The 16,464-nt window shown below is 35.3% G+C and overlaps 2 protein-coding genes across 2 annotated transcripts; one reads left to right on the top strand and one right to left on the bottom strand.

The window, feature by feature from the left end:
* Positions 1,490-4,824, top strand: LOC109347760 (glycerol kinase-like). Its single transcript, XM_019587805.1, has 4 exons — positions 1,490-1,759; positions 2,460-2,681; positions 3,024-3,975; positions 4,351-4,824. Exons 1-4 carry the CDS (start codon positions 1,533-1,535, stop codon positions 4,594-4,596), a joined length of 1,647 nt encoding a protein of 548 aa, XP_019443350.1. The 5' UTR covers positions 1,490-1,532; the 3' UTR covers positions 4,597-4,824.
* Positions 5,590-9,040, bottom strand: LOC109347759 (pentatricopeptide repeat-containing protein At1g06270). Its single transcript, XM_019587804.1, has 2 exons — positions 8,956-9,040; positions 5,590-7,088 (listed from the first exon to the last, which is right to left on the bottom strand). Exon 2 carries the CDS (start codon positions 7,033-7,035, stop codon positions 6,004-6,006), a length of 1,032 nt encoding a protein of 343 aa, XP_019443349.1. The 5' UTR covers positions 7,036-7,088; positions 8,956-9,040; the 3' UTR covers positions 5,590-6,003.

The following is a 16,464-nucleotide window of genomic DNA, read 5'->3' as shown; positions in this document are numbered from 1 at the left end:
TTGCAAACAAGTAAAAACTGATAAAAAACATTTCACAAATTTTGAGTGCAAGTTGGATATTCATAGTAAATGGGATAGCCATGATGAATGAATAATATCTTTTAGTGAATTTTAGAAGTTTAAGTCTTAAATGAAAGGTTGCAAATGGTTTGACAGTAGGTATAGGTTGATGGGTATGGCAATATACACAATTAAGAATCACATTAGCTAAACCCTTTGTAGGCGATAGTCCGATTCTTGGGAGCGACAATTATTGAGAGGAACAACCACGAATTTCAAAAGGGATTAGTGTTTTACCCAGAAAAGATGAGAGATACCATCGGTAGTAAAAAAAACCCTTTGTAGGCTTGTAGCTACTCTATGCAATACATGTGAGACCCAACCTAACTTCCTTTGCAACAAACAAATGACCTAAGTTTCTCTTAATTGTTTCGGTGTCAACACAATACAACTACTTCTATGTACATAGTATTTCACTGCACCAAAATGGAACCATTTCACTCACTTCAAGAATTCCTCAAAGGTTAATGTTCCTTTTTAGATTCTTCAAAGCTTTAGCGTGAGAATGGAGATGAGGTGTTATTGTTTTGAAGGAATCAACTCATATAAATGCATGCCCTATTGTCAATGGGTGTTATTGGATAATTACATAGTGAACAAAAAGAGATATGCTCGGACCGAGAATGGGATTTATATACTGTCAATAAATCATACATCATTTATATTTAATTGATTTTTTGAAAAAGTAATATATACTGACAATATATGCATATTACATTCTTACATTATTAGTGGATGATATGAAATACTTTTCTACGAGCTCAAATAACTATCACGTGTAGCATGAGTGTATCTCACCTGAAATAATAATAGAGGAAAAAATGGAGAGTCCGTGAGAAGCACGAGAATCATGAATGGTGAATAGTGAATAATGAATAGTGAAGGTTTTGTTCGTTTTATTTTAATTTGTTTCTTTAAAGAGATTAATTCTTTACCCAAAGAAAAAGATAAATGGATATATTTAGTAGTGCAAAAAAAAAATAAAAATATTAAGACCCTCCAAAGTTGTGTTCACCAAATATATACTCAACTCTAACAACAACATTAATATTACATGTTTTTATTGTCTCGAAACAACATATGAACATGATATGAGACAACAAATCTCTATTAAGATACTTAACTTATATTTAAGAGTTATTAATGTTGGTTTACTCTACAATATAGTTTTTTTTGTTTCTCATATGTATCCTCGTACTGGAGGCAATCCTATCCTAATCGAGAACATCCATAGGTACGTAAGACTAACTCTCCTAGCTGACATTTGTTCCATTCACAAGACTCGAACCCAAGACCTTGCTTAAGGGAAATCAAACATGTATCACTTGAACTAACGTATCTGTACTCTACAATATAAATGTTTATAAATTGAAAATGATATGATTGAGATACAATAAATAAATAAATGGAGAAACTTTGTTTCCTCATTACCATCCAATTGGAAATGGATAAAAAGAAGGAGTACCATCAACATGTCCGAAGAAACTGTATTAACTGTCATATATAAACCAAACCAACACAACACAAGTGCATTTCATTCAACCAAAACAAAGAAACAAAGAAACATGGCAAAAGAGGATTGCTTCATTGGTGCAATTGATCAAGGAACTAGCAGCAGCAGGTTCATCATCTATGATGATTCAGCTAAACCCATTGGATCTCATCAAGTTGAGTTCACTCAATTCTACCCACAAGCAGGGTAGCTCCTCAAATCTCTTTTTTTTAATTCAAAGTTTTGTTCTTTTTTGGAAAATATTTGTGGGTCATGTTTTTATTTCATGTTCATCTGTTATAACTTTTGTGTCTATGAATCTTCTTTATATAACCATATTTTGTATACTACCAACAGTGTGTTTTAAACTGTGGTTGCGGTCGCGACTGCGGTAACAATTGCAGTTACTGTGATTGCGGTCATTGTGGCCGTTGCGATGCGGATTGCGGCCGTTGCAACGTGAATTATTTTGTGATTAAAATAAAATTTGAATTCGATGCGGCCTGATGCGGTCCAAATGTGGTCTGATGCGGTTGCGTTGTGGCCCGATGTGGCCACATCATTGTGATTTAGAATCACACCGCAATTGTGGTGTGATGCGGTTGCAGCAGTCCCCACAATATTGCGGCCGCAATTTAAATCACTAGTAAGGAATTAATTCTTTCCGCGGTGCATTGCTGCTCATGGTAATAAATATCGCTCCCAAGAATCGAACATTTGGCCTTTTGGTCTTCCTGGTGATCTAGCGGGGTCTTACACCATTCGACTAAAGCTGTGTTGGTTTTATATAACCATATGATAATAAATAAAAAATATGATCCATTTGCAGCAACCCCATCTTTAAAGTTTGATTCTTTTTTTGGAAAATATTAGTGGGTTGTTTATTTGTTGTGATTTATGTTTATAGATGGGTAGAGCATGATCCAATGGAGATATTAGAAAGTGTGAAGGTATGTGTTGCTAAGGCTGTGGATAAAGCTACAGCTGATGGATTCAATGTTGATAAGAATTTGAAGGCTATTGGTCTCACCAATCAGAGAGAGACCACTCTTGTTTGGAGCAAATCAACTGGTGCTCCTCTTTACAATGCCATTGTTTGGATGGATGCTAGAACCACTTCTATTTGCAGGTTTGGATGTAATATCTATATATTGTCGGTGTAATGTTTCATACATATGAAAAATGGTGTTACTCTTAGTTTAAGAATTGAAAATTGACTTACAAATCATTTTGTAATTTGTATGTAAATATTTCATGATTTGTATATCTTAACACTCTTGACAGATTTTGAAGGTTATTGAATTTCAAAGTAACCATCTTAGCACTCCTTTTACAACAAACCTGTTCATTTGTTAGATATTCTGATTGTTTCAATGGACCTATACTATGCATATCTGTCCATGTTTGAAGCTGAATTTCACCCCTTTATGTCGTTGCGTTGTCAAAAGTGATATCGGTTTTTGTTGAACAGTCGATTGGAAAAGCAATTATCCGGAGGCAAAGGCCATTTTGTGGAGAGTTGTGGCTTGCCTATAAGCTCATATTTCAGTGCTGTGAAACTTTTATGGTTGATGGAAAATGTGGAAGCAGTGAAGGAAGCTATAGATAAAAAAGATGCCCTGTTCGGAACTATAGACACTTGGTTGATATGGCAATTAACAGGTGGGTTGAAGGGAGGATTGCATGTGACTGATGTTTCGAATGCTTCTCGAACGATGCTGATGAATCTCAAGACCCTTGATTGGGATGCCTCTACCTTAGAGGAGCTTGGAATTCCTGCCGATATTTTGCCTAAAATTGTCAGCAATGCTGAAGTTATAGGAAATGTTGCTGCCGGATGGCCATTTACCGGTGTCCCTATTGCAGGATGTTTAGGGGATCAACATGCAGCAATGTTAGGACAAGCATGTAGTAGAGGTGAGGCTAAAAGCACTTATGGCACAGGTGCTTTCATACTAATGAATACCGGAGATGAGATAGTTAAATCGACACATGGTCTTCTAACCACAGTAGCATTCAAACTTGGCAAGGAAGCTAAAACTACTTATGCATTGGAAGGATCAGTTGCTATTGCTGGTGCTGCAGTGCAGTGGCTTAGAGACAGTGTTGGAATGATTTCTAGCTCTAAGGAGATAGAGGAGCTGGCATCGCAGGTCGAATCTGCCAAAGGGGTTTACTTTGTTCCTGCTTTTAATGGATTGTTTGCACCATATTGGCGTGAGGATGCTCGTGGCGTTTGTATCGGAATAACAAGGTTTACAACAAAGGCTCACATTGCTAGAGCTGTTCTTGAGTGCATAGCTTTTCAAGTCAAAGATGTATTGGATTCAATGCACAAAGATGCAGGGAATGTCGAATCCAACGAGTTTTTGCTCAGAGTAGATGGCGGCGCAACCATTAACAACCTGTTGATGCAGATTCAGGTTTGGACTTATTGCATTTTTTTCCTATTCTATTCTAAAATTCTATCTTTCATATATTTCTCTATATCTGGGGATACTAACAATCTTATCCTTGTTGCTTTTCCCCCAAGTTATATGATTTTTGGTTTGTAAGGCTTCTCTAGTATTAATATTTTCATTCAAGTTATGTAAACCTTGTCTTTTACATGAAAAGATGTCCCTAATGGAATTACTAACATTTGCATAATTTCTCTTGTTTATGTTAGTAGGTTGATGCACTATATAATAGTTTGGAATGAACTTGACTTATTGTTCTATATCATTGCATAATTCAAATGTGTAAAGATAATAGTTTTTGAGAAAACTGATGATGTTTTTGGTAATAATGTTGTATAGGCAGATTTGACAGGAAATGCTGTGATTAGACCTTCAGACATAGAGACAACAGCACGTGGAGCAGCCTTTGCTGCTGGATTAGCTGTTGGAGTATTTAAGGAAGATTATATCTTTGATTCTAAGGATAAAATGAAGGATGCTGTTGTTTTTCATCCTATAATGACTAAGGAAGTTAGGGCAAAGAAAGTAGACTCATGGGGTAAAGCTGTTGTTAGATCTTATGACTTAGCTGATCTTACTCTTTGAACGATTTCGCAAATGTCTGTTTAGAGACCGGCTACCCTCCTCAGACCCCATCAAGTGGAAGTCTCATGCATCAAATCAATTTTTTAACATGTTCTCAACTTCTTGTAACACCATTATGTCTTGTAGTGATAATGGTTAGTCTTAGTGACTAAAATGAAGTGAATAAGTTTGTCCATAAATGTTATTATGTTACTTATCAGATAAATAAATTTGATATTTTGTTCCATTTATTCCTTTGTTGGTTTTGAATTCTTTAACTAATGCAACAAATGATATGAGTGAGTTTTTTGTGACAGTATTTTGTAATACATAACAACAATCATTACTTGATAATTGATTGAAGTAAATGTAGAAAACAGATGAACCTGGAGGAAAGACATGGTTTCAATGTTTGTTATGACATTATGACTTGATTTTGTCAGATTTGGTGCCCCATAAAATCAACAACCTAATGGTATTTGTTACTTTTAAACATACATATTGACCAGTGTGTCAAAAACTTTCTGTTGAAGTGGAAAAGCTTTCCAATAAGGGTTTATACAAAAGATTATTACTAGTGCTAACAACACCATGATATAAGATATGCAATGACACCATTTTTATAGCAGTATCATAATCCTCTTCATGTTTGACACTTGGGGTTGTTCATGGTATTTCAGTGTTTGTGTTCTTGTCATTCACAAATATTGCAAACTGTCCCTTACTCCATTACTAGGTGTTGAATCTTATAGGTGATTATATGATCTTGAATATAGGATTATAGCTAAACATCAAGAATGCTTCCTTCTTAATAAAAAGGAATTATTTTTGTTGTAAACTCCATTACTTCATGCTTTTCTGATTCATATGTAATGTAAAAAGCACCTTTATGATCCATTACTTTAATATCTTTAACAACTAATCATGGTTTTGGTTTTTATTTGAAAAAAAAGATTATGATTAGTAAATGAGAAATATGAATAGAAAAGAATGATGAACCTATTCCAGCCACACCAAATATGAGATAAACATAAGAATCATGTTACATACAATACAACTCTAGAGAAAAGGTAAACAAATTCTATATGATTTACATGTATTGAATGTAACAATTGGTAAAATAGAAAAGTGGAATTAAACTTTTCCAACATATTTTCTTTTTGAAACTTACTTGTGAGTATATGTTAATCAAGCATTGAATATAATCTATTTCAATCCTTTAACTTCAGAGATTATGCCTCCAAACGTTTTGCAAATCTGAGATTCTAGTGCTACATTACTCTGTCAAAGCATATGAGAATGTTACATTAGTGTCATTGAGAAAAAGATTAAAAGAACAAACCAGAGCATGCTGAAGAAGCCATAAGTCTTTGCTACAGTAATTCAGCATTAAGAATAGTACTCGATGCACTCGAAGCACTTTCACAGCTAAGATTTAAGTGCTGCAAAACTCTGTCTCACGGAACAAGCTATCTCCCATTCACCAATACTGGCCAAACCTTCAATTATCTTCTGCCTGACCTTGATATATGGTATAAAACCTCTTTCTGTCATTCTCACTGCAACCTTTCCGGCCAAAACATACTCACGCTTCTCCAAGCACCCTTCAATCACCAACTCGTAACTCTCAAATCCAACAGAGTGACCCTCTTTTTCCAGGAATTCGATCATCTCAGCAGCTTTCCATATCTCTCTGTTTGCCCGTAATGCTGCGAACAATTTCACCAGTGTCCCCTGTCCTGGGGTCAACCCATATTTAACCACCATAGTCTTCACCAAATCTTCAGCCTCAATGGTCTTTCTGACCCTGCACAATGCACCAATCACAATGCCATAACTCGTAAAATCAGGAATGCACCCTGCTCCACCCATACCCTTCAGGACCTTAACTGCCTCGGCCAATTGATCAACAGCACAAAGAGATGATAGTAGATAATTACAAGTTCCACAGTCAGGATCATACCCAATTGAATGCATCTCACATAAAATGTTAGAAACAGAATGGCTTTGGCACCTCCGGTCCAACCACACAGACGAGAGGAGAACATGGGTTTGAGGAACTGGAATGCAACCTGAACGTATAGTCCGTTGTAGGACAGCAAGTGAAAGGGGGAGGGGATGGGAACTTTGGAGGGTGTAAGAAAGAAGGAAGGAATAGGCTAGTTTGGGCTTAGAACGAGGTCTAACAGGCATAAAAGATTGCAACATTTCATCAATAATTTGGACTTGTAAGTTCTGGGGAAATGAAGAAAAGAACGAAAAAGGATTTGAACTATTTTGGCAGGACTCCAAGGAATCAACAAGTTCGGGAATTTTAACATAATTTTTTGCTTCTATTTCAGCCTTAACAGCCTGCTCAAGGTTTTGCAATGATGACATTGTTTGGATAGAAGACCATTGACTCAAAATAGGACGGAAATGAAGAAGGAACCTATGTTGCATTGTTGCTCCAATCACCATTGTCAATAAACCACTATATTACTGACCACCTTGTGACATAAGAAACATGAAACCTGTGGGAATTTTCCAAAGAAAATATTTAAATTGATGAACAGGGGCAAAATTTCTTGGGTATATAGGCTAAATCACTTATATGTTCAGAAAATTGATTACAGAACTTCAGTTAAATCATAATCTTCCCATCTAAAAACCATTATGAATAAAAATAATTAAAACCAAATGCTAATTGTTTAAAGAATTTAGGCATTGACAGAAAATAATAATAATTGATGGCTTAAAACAAACACAATAGGTCTCCTTTCTTATCACTAACAGCAATCACATATATATCATCACCTACACCATACAAGCATCATCGGAACAAACAGATACTCCACCACAAAAAGATAAATGATAATAAATCCAAAAGATGACAACACAAGACAGAGAATTTTCCTCACCGAGTCCTTGAGACACCATGAGAAAGAGCATAAATGCCATAATTTCAGAATCTCAAAATCTCTCTATTACTCCGACGACCAGACCATAATAATAAAACCCATCCCCCAACATCTAATTACTTACAAAATAAAAAGAGTAAAACCAAACTAGATAGATCCAGCATTAAGAGCCCATCTAATTTATCTACTGTACAGATAAATGTGTGGATTTTATCCTCATATGCTGTACAGATTTTATTACATGTATATATAGCTACGTAGACTTTAAATGTGTTCCAAAAGAAGCTACATTGGATAAATCAAGAGGCAATTTAGCAGAATCAAGAGGCAACCTATGTACAGCTTCATTATCGCATGCATTAATCATATATGGAAAGAGAGGAATTTAAGAGTTTTTCAGCTTAGGCAAAGGAATGTGGATGAAATTTGTAGAACCATCAAATGGGAGATCCAAACCAGAATAAGGAATGAAAAAAATACATGCATTGCTACTGATAGTGCTTTCTTGAGAAGTACAGGAGTTTTATAATATCTTTATTTTAATGTTTTTGAATGTGGTAAATTGTTGGTAACAGAGTGAGGTGGGTAACTGTTGAGTGGGCTCAAACAAAGGAGCACTCACAGTTTTTTAACTCATTTCATGACTTATCTTTGTAAAGTTACAGTTAGTAGTAAATACAAGTAAATCTTTACCCAGAAAAATTACCAATAACTCTACAACTCCAACACTAAAAATGCAAATTTGCTCGATTACGCCCAACCGGAAACCAGAATGTTGCTTATCCGAATAACTTGTTCAAAACATAAACATCATTTTACAAATTGTATCATAATTTCCATCACATCAAGAAATAAAAGTAAATGAGCAAAATAATTATATGATCTGTTTAGGCTCCTAAGTAGCCCTAGCAGAAACAGCACCTAAGTTTAAACCAAAATTCAAGAATAACCCAAGTTTTTTTTGCAGATAAAAATTACATCTGAATGTAAAGTAAAACATCAATTCTAAAACCCTAACTGTGCCTAATGCCAACACTTTCCCACCTCATCATATTAGACATTAACCAACAAGGTGTTGGTCTAGTGGCGTAAGGCCCCGCTAGATCCTAGGATGACCAAAAGGTCAAGATTTCAATCTCTGGAGCGACATTTGTCGGAAGGGGCAGTCACACACTCCAAAAGGGGTTAATTCGGGGATACCTTGGTAGTACAAAAATATTAGACATTATAAGTAAAAAATACCCAACTCTGAAATCATGAGAAATCAAGTAAAATTGGTATTGTAAGGTTAGTTAACTAAACTAATGCACATGAAAGGGACAAACTTTATAAGTTCAATTGACATGTCCTATCATTCAAGATCAACTCAATGCAGCAGAATGTTGAAAAATAACAAAATTGAAATTGAAGGGTTATGAAAATGAAGGAAAAAAATCGAAATTGAAGGGTTTTGAAACCACAATGAATAAAATGAACTTACCCAATAGCAATGAAGTTGGAGATGAAATGAAAGTTATGGTGAAGGGAAACAAAACCATTCCGAATTTCATGTTTCAAGATTTTATGTAGTAGATTAAAGGAAAAATATATGAATAAAAAAACGTATTTTTCAAATTTAAGAAAGAAAAAAATGTGATTTAAAAAGTATCAAATATTTAAATACAAACCAAACATTAAATTATTATTCCTTTTAAATACAATGAATTCAAATAAATTATGAATGATATATTAATTTTATATAAATTTTTATATTAAGTGATTATTACACTCATATTTAGATGAAGAATCAGGTAATTAAGAAATTTTGAATATTAATAAAGGTATGCATGATGTAGTGACCATGAAAAATATTTTTTCTCTTAATATTTATCGAAACTAATCAACATACTCAGAAAAGTTCTAAAGTTGAGTTAGTCTAACCATTCCATTATAATATTTTATTTCTCAATTAAATTAGGGTAATTATTTTTTTAAGGTACGAACTTGAGCATATATGGTTTGTGATACCGATTTCGGCATGTGCACCTGATTTCATATAATCTATTATTTTTTACGTAGTACATGATACGTTAAACCTGACTAGTATGCTAAATGATGAATCCATGTAACTATAAACTTGAGTATATGTGTCTATTTAGTTTCAACTAACATTCTCTTTCAAACTCAATAATGACTTAATAGTTTTCTATGTTCTCTTAGTCCTCCTTCCGTTAAAGTCCTCCTTCCATTAAAGTCTCACTCTCATAGTTCATTCTATGCCAACAATTTGGAAGCCTTATCTTAAACAGAAAAAATGGATGCATTAATAATATATAAACTTTATATATTGTTATTGTATCATTTATCATTATCTAAATTTTATATATTGCATGTTCAATATGAATCAAACATAATGTCTTTAAGTGTGTCTAAAACACTACATGAGTACATGTTAGCTATTAAAATTTTAAGACAAGGCTTTAGGCTTTGACCTTAAATATTTTTCAAGTGACTATCATCCATAGACATGGCAAAACAAGCCGCACGACCTGTTTAACCCATGTCCGCAAATGCCCGCAATAATTTAAGTGGGCAGGGCATGCCCGTATTAACTTAATGGACAAAATTCATTGTCCTGGCCCTTTTAAAGCGGGCTAGCGGGCTTGCGGGCGGCCGCGAACATTGTTGAATAATTAAAAAGTTCATATAATAAATAAAATAAAGTAGTTGAACATAAAAAATTAACAATTTTTTTGATATTTTATGTAAAGTTGATCAAATCACATTATATTACAATTTTTTAGGGATTAAACCCACATTATAAAATAGTTTATTTAAAATTTTATGAATTTTTCCTTAAATATTGTTTGTGGGCCGCCCACGGGCCGCCTGTATTGTCCAATGGAAATGTCCGCAGGCTTGGCGGGCAAAACAAACATGGCGAAACGGGTAAATGGACAAATTTTGCATGTCCTACCTGCAACAAAATGCGGGCTATATGGACAAATTTCTCATACCCCACCTTGTGAGATAATTCAAATAAATGTGCATATATAAGGTAAAACCATTTTTCATTCATTGTGTTATAGCTACTCTAATAGGAGACATGCTTTAGACATCTCACATTCTGCTAGGTTGATATATATCATTGTGATCATACCGTAATTGCAGTGTGATTTGGTTGCAGCAGTCACCATAACCATAATATTGTGGTCGTATCATGTAATATGATCTGTAATTTAAATCAGTGACTATAACCATTAACCACATTTTTATGTACATATGACACTATGCAACTCTTCTCAATAAACACGACAATGAGTTTTCGTTTACCGGGTATTAGAAGGACATAGTTGTGGAAGTGCCAAAGGGTCATGTAGCAATGTATGTTGGAGAGAAAATGAAGGAGTTTATGATCTCAATATCATATTTGAACCAACCTTCATTTCAAGGTTTTATAGGACATAGACTTTTTTTTATAGGACATAGACTTTCTTTTATAGGACATAGACATGTTCAACACAGTTTTTGTAACACAATTTATTACATTAGAAATTTTTCATTTGTGTTAGTTATCCTACTTGGGAAGTGTACAAGAAATCATACTGATGATAAGTTTATGAATATTACCATATATAGATTATAAAGTGAATATGGTTAGTATATCATATGGACTTATCAGATTTCATAATCAAATTCAATAACAATATGGCTAATGTATCATTTAGAGGTTGCAAGGCTAGCTACTAAATTTACCAAGACCTGCCTATGCCTACTTAGTATAGATTAGTCATTCAAATTGCATACCACCGCAATGCAACTGCATTTGGGCTGCATCATATTGCAACGCAACCACATTGGGTCACATCAATCTATATCGATTTTAAAAACCACTTAGACAACAACACATGTCTAATCAGGCTCAACACAATGTAACTGTTTCATGGTGTGTCAATGTCTCTCCTAATAAGTTTTTTTTTCAAGAATCGAATATTCAATATTTTAATCTTTCTGGAAATCTAGTATGGTCTTATACCACAAATCCAACATGTATACCCCCTATCCTTTAACAATTATTTCTCTCGGAATTAAATTTCAAGAGACCCATCAAATATATAAATAAACACCCTCTTACCTTTTTAACTCACAAGCAATACAAGTCATTTGAAACCTCAGTATTGAAATTTACACAACCCATTGGATGATCATATCTAAACTGTTGCTCTATAAATGGGGACCATAACCCATAAAAGTAACCCCGTAGTGGTTACTACTTTAGTTGCAATAATTCTGATTCAGTCCCTTCATCAAATCAGAAATTTCCTGAAGGTATCTACACTTATATTATTTCATGACACATATGCCCTTAGCCACCAAATTAATTACTGAAGATCATTTTATATTTTGGCTAATTACATAATGGCCATAACACAATTATAGAATTATATTTGTGACCCATAAATAGTCATAAGTTCTAACAATCTCCCACTGGTCACACATATGATTCTCCGTACGTGTTATCCTTATTGCACGCTTAAATATTACCATTATAACTTAGGCATACCCAAATTATCCCGTCCATTAGTCTTGTCTCCATATCGAATCACAGTGAACTTCGCCATATCAATCATGACTAATTCAACGATGATCACCAACATTGACACAACTAAATGACATAGATACATCATCATATGTGCAGCATGAAAATCACATGAATATGATCTGTACATGTCAATTTTCAACTGGTCCTACTTAACTTTAGTGAGATCCTTAATAATAACATAAAACCTTATTGTACAAAGTATAATGACATGATACAAAACTGAATGATTAATCAACTGAAATTTGAATACAAAGTATCCATACATAATACCGAAACTACATAGAACTACATGGAACATAACAAAATGTGTGCACTTTCTAACTCCCACTAAACCAAAATATCCTCACACTGTAGAACACCCATGTGAGCAGCATGCTCATGAAAGACCTTGGGTGTGATAGCTTTTGTGAGAGGATCCGCAATCATGGAGTTAGTGCCTAAGTGTTCTATGGAAAGCTGTCCACTTTGTACCTTCTCCTTAACAACTAGGAACTTAATGTCGATGTGTTTCGACTTTGCCGAACTCCTATTGTTGTTGGAGAACAACACGGTTGATTTATTGTCACAGTATAACTTTAGTGGTCTTTCAATCCTTTCCACAATCCGCAGCCCAGTGACAAAAATTTTCAGCCATGATTACTGAAGTGATGCCTGATAACATGCTATATATTCTGCTGCCATGGTGGATGAAGCTACAAGGTTTTGCTTGGTAGAACGCCAAGAAACCGCACCACCAGCTAATAGAAAAACATAGCCTGAAGTAGATCGTCTACTATCTTGGCATCCCGCAAAATCGGAGTCAGAATACCCAATGATCTCTAATTGGTCTAATCTCCTATATGTGAGCATATAGTCTTTTGTCCTCTTTAAGTACCTCATGACCCTTTTGGCTGCTTTCCAATGGTCCATTCCTGGATTACTCATATATCTGCCTAAAACCCCAACTATGAACGCTATATCCGGTGTACATACTTAAGCATACATAAGACTCCCTACATCTGTTGTGTAAGAGATCTTTTGCATTTCCTGAATTTCTAGATTTCCTTTAGGGCACTGACTAAATTTGTCTCCCTTAGCAACTGGAGTATCCATTACTTTACAGTCCTGCATGCCATACCTTTTGAGCACCTTTTCTATATAGCTCTTTTGTGATAATCCAAGAATACCCCGAGATCTGTCTCGGTGTATCTGGATTCCTAATACAAATGAAGCTTCACCAAGATCCTTCATTTCAAAATTACCGGATAGAAATGTCTTTGTTTCTAACAAGGTACCCACATCATTAGTGGCAAGCAGTATGTCATCCACATACAAGAGCAAGAAAATGTACTTGCTCCCACTGAACTTGTGATACACACAATCTTCAACTGAATTCATCTCAAAACCAAAAGAGAGAATCACCTCATGAAATTTGTGGTACCATTGACGAGACGCCTGTTTTAGCCCATAGATGGATTTTGTCAATTTGCAAACCATATTCTTTCGGTCTCCCGTTACAAAGTGTTCTGGTTGCACCATATAAATCTTTTCATTAATGTTTCCATTTAGAAAAGTTGTTTTGACATCCATCTGATGAAGCTCCAAATCATAATGTGCTACAAGAGGCATGATTGTCCTAAGAGAGTCTTTCGATGAAACTAGAGTGAAAGTCTCTTTATAGTCAATCCCTTCCTTCTGAGTAAAACCCTTAGCTACAAGACGTGCCTTATACCTCTCCACATTACCATTAGAATCCCGCTTGGTCTTAAAAATCCATTTGCAACCAATGGGTTTCTTACCTTCTGGTAATGGGACAAGTTCCCAAACTTTATTGTCTTGCATGGATTTATACTCCTCTTTCATTGCTTCAATCCACTTTTCCGAATTGGAACTTTGGATGGCTTCACGAACGTTTAATGGATCATTATCCATTAAGCCATCACCCTCATGTTCCAGGAGAAAGCAAATGTAATCATCCGGAATTGCATTTCTCCTTTCTCTAGTGGATCTACGCAAAGCTATAGGCTCTTGCACCTATTGTCCATGTTCTTGAGGGTTTTGAGTTTGTCCTTCATGAATTACTAACTCACCTTGAGCAGGGAAGGTTTCATGTAAGGAAAGTATTATCAACTATGTCTTGAGGAGGTTCCAAATTTGCTTCATCAAAAGCAACCATATGAATCGCATCTGGAATAGATACAGATTCTTCCTCTAAGACAAAGTTTCTAATTTTATCTTCCCCCTCAAACTCAATATCCTCAAAGAACGTGGCTGTAACCGTCTCAAATATGGATTTCATACTTGAGTCATAGAATTTATAGCCCCTTGATTTTTCAGAGTAACCAATAAAGTAACTGCTCATTGTACGTGAGTCCAATTTCTTTTCATAAGGCCGATAAGGCCTTGCCTCAACTGGACATCCCCACACATGAAAATGCTTTAGACTTGGCTTTCGCCCAGTCCAATGCTCATAAGGTGTTTTAGCAGTTGCCTTAGTTGGTACCCTATTAAGAATATAAGCTGCTATCTTAAGTGCCTCTCCCCAGAGTGACTCTGGTAAGGTAGAGTGACAAATCATACTCCTTACCATGTCCTTAAGAGTCCGGTTTCGTCTTTCAGACACACCATTCATGCTAGGCGATCCTGGCATGGTGTACTGTGGGACTATACCACATTCCTCTAGGTATTTGGCAAAAGGCCCTGGACGTTGTTCACCTGAATCGTCATATTTACCATAGTATTCACCACCACGATCAGATATGACACACTTAATCCTTTTGCTGAGTTGATTTTCAACTCCAGCCTTAAAAGTTTTGAACACGTCCACTGATTGGGACTTTTCATGAATAAGCAAAATGTATGCATAACGAGAATAATTGTCTATGAATGATATAAAGTATCGTTTACCATTCCAGGAAGCCGTAGGGAATGACCCACAAATATCCGTATGTATCAATTCTAAGATGTCTGAAGCTCTATATGCACCATATTTCGATTGTTTGGTTTGTTTTCCTTTTATGCATTTAACACAAACATTAAGGTTTGTGAAGTCAATGGAATCCAAAATCCCATCTGACACAAGACGCTCAATTCTCTTTTGAGAAATGTGACCTAGGCGCTTGTGCCATAATGCACCTGAAATACCTCATTTTGACCAAGGTATTTTTTTTAAAATGCAAAAATCAAATTTTGAGGGGTTGTGGTAAATGGGTTTTTTCCCTAGCCCAACCAAGTTAGGGTAACTTAACCCTAATCTTCACTAACTTATAAGCAAAAAAATAGTAAAAAAGAGGGGACACACAAAAAAGAGAACCAGAAAAAAAGAAGAGAGAAGAGGCAAAGAGACATACACAAAAGAGGCCAAGTAGAAGAAGAAGGAAAAGCAAGGAGAAGCAACTTGAACCATCATTTTCTTCACCCACACATAAAGTTGATAAAAAAGGTTTGTGCTCTACTTTTATTTGTTTGTTTTTGCTGCCATTTATGTCATTAAAGTGTAAGAGCTTGATCTTTGTGGTTTGAAAAGGGTGGTGGTGGTGTGCCGCCACCCACGGTGGCTGTTTGGCCATTGGAGCCACCCACACCTCATCACTTTTGTACCCATATCCTTATAGTATTGGTGGCTGCCCTCTTATGGAGCCTCCTTGTGCTCAGCCACGTCTAGAGGGGATAGTGGCTTCGCCACCGCGTTCTGCCACCCCCGCCACTGCCGCCGCCGGTGGCGGCGCAGTTCCGGCCATGAAAGGGGTTGCCATGGTGGTCACCCCTAAACCCTAAACCCCCAAATTGATTTTAATCTAAACCCCCAAATTGATTTTAATCTAAACCCCCAAATTGATTTTAATCTAAACCCCCAAATTGATTTTAATCTAAACCCCCAAATTGATTTTAATCTAAACCCCCAAATTGATTTTAATCTCAAATTGATTTTAACCTCAACCCTCAAATTGATTTTAACCTAAACCCTAAATTTATTTTTACCCTAAACCCCTAATTTAATTCTTTTACCTTGTTCCCGTATAGTGCTTAGTTTGTCTTTTTTTAACTTTTTTTATTTATTCCCATTTCTTCTTTCGTCACCACTATACGTGATTCTTTATATGTATGTTTTGCTATTTTATTAATTATTTGTTTTATAACTATTTGTTTATTCAATAGTAAATGCATATACATATATATAAAATACAAAGGAAATTTATATAAATCAATAAGAGATAGTGCATTATGGGACTAGTTCCCTATCGCATTATCTTGAATTGACATTTTCTAAATTAAATCAATAAGAGATAGTGCACTATGGGACTAGTTCCCTGTCGCATTATCTTGAATTGACATTTTCTAAATTAAATCAATAAGAGATAGTGCACTATGGGACTAGTTCCCTGTCGCATTATCTTGAATTGACATTTTCTAAATTAAATCAATAAG

This window comes from Lupinus angustifolius, chromosome LG05 (genome assembly GCF_001865875.1).
Source record: "Lupinus angustifolius cultivar Tanjil chromosome LG05, LupAngTanjil_v1.0, whole genome shotgun sequence".
In the NCBI taxonomy this organism is placed as follows: Eukaryota; Viridiplantae; Streptophyta; class Magnoliopsida; order Fabales; family Fabaceae; genus Lupinus; species Lupinus angustifolius.
Note: the sequence above shows the minus strand (reverse complement) of the source record. Positions and strands in the feature narration are given on the sequence as shown.

Coding starts and splice junctions, on each gene's coding strand:
- LOC109347760 (XM_019587805.1), top strand. CDS start 1,533: ATGTCCGAAGAAACTGTATTAACTGTCATATATAAACCAAACCAACAC. Junction 2,682..3,023: donor AGAACCACTTCTATTTGCAG/GTTTGGATGTAA, acceptor TTTGTTGAACAG/TCGATTGGAAAAGCAATTAT. Junction 3,976..4,350: donor ACCTGTTGATGCAGATTCAG/GTTTGGACTTAT, acceptor AATGTTGTATAG/GCAGATTTGACAGGAAATGC.
- LOC109347759 (XM_019587804.1), bottom strand. CDS start 7,035: ATGGTGATTGGAGCAACAATGCAACATAGGTTCCTTCTTCATTTCCGT.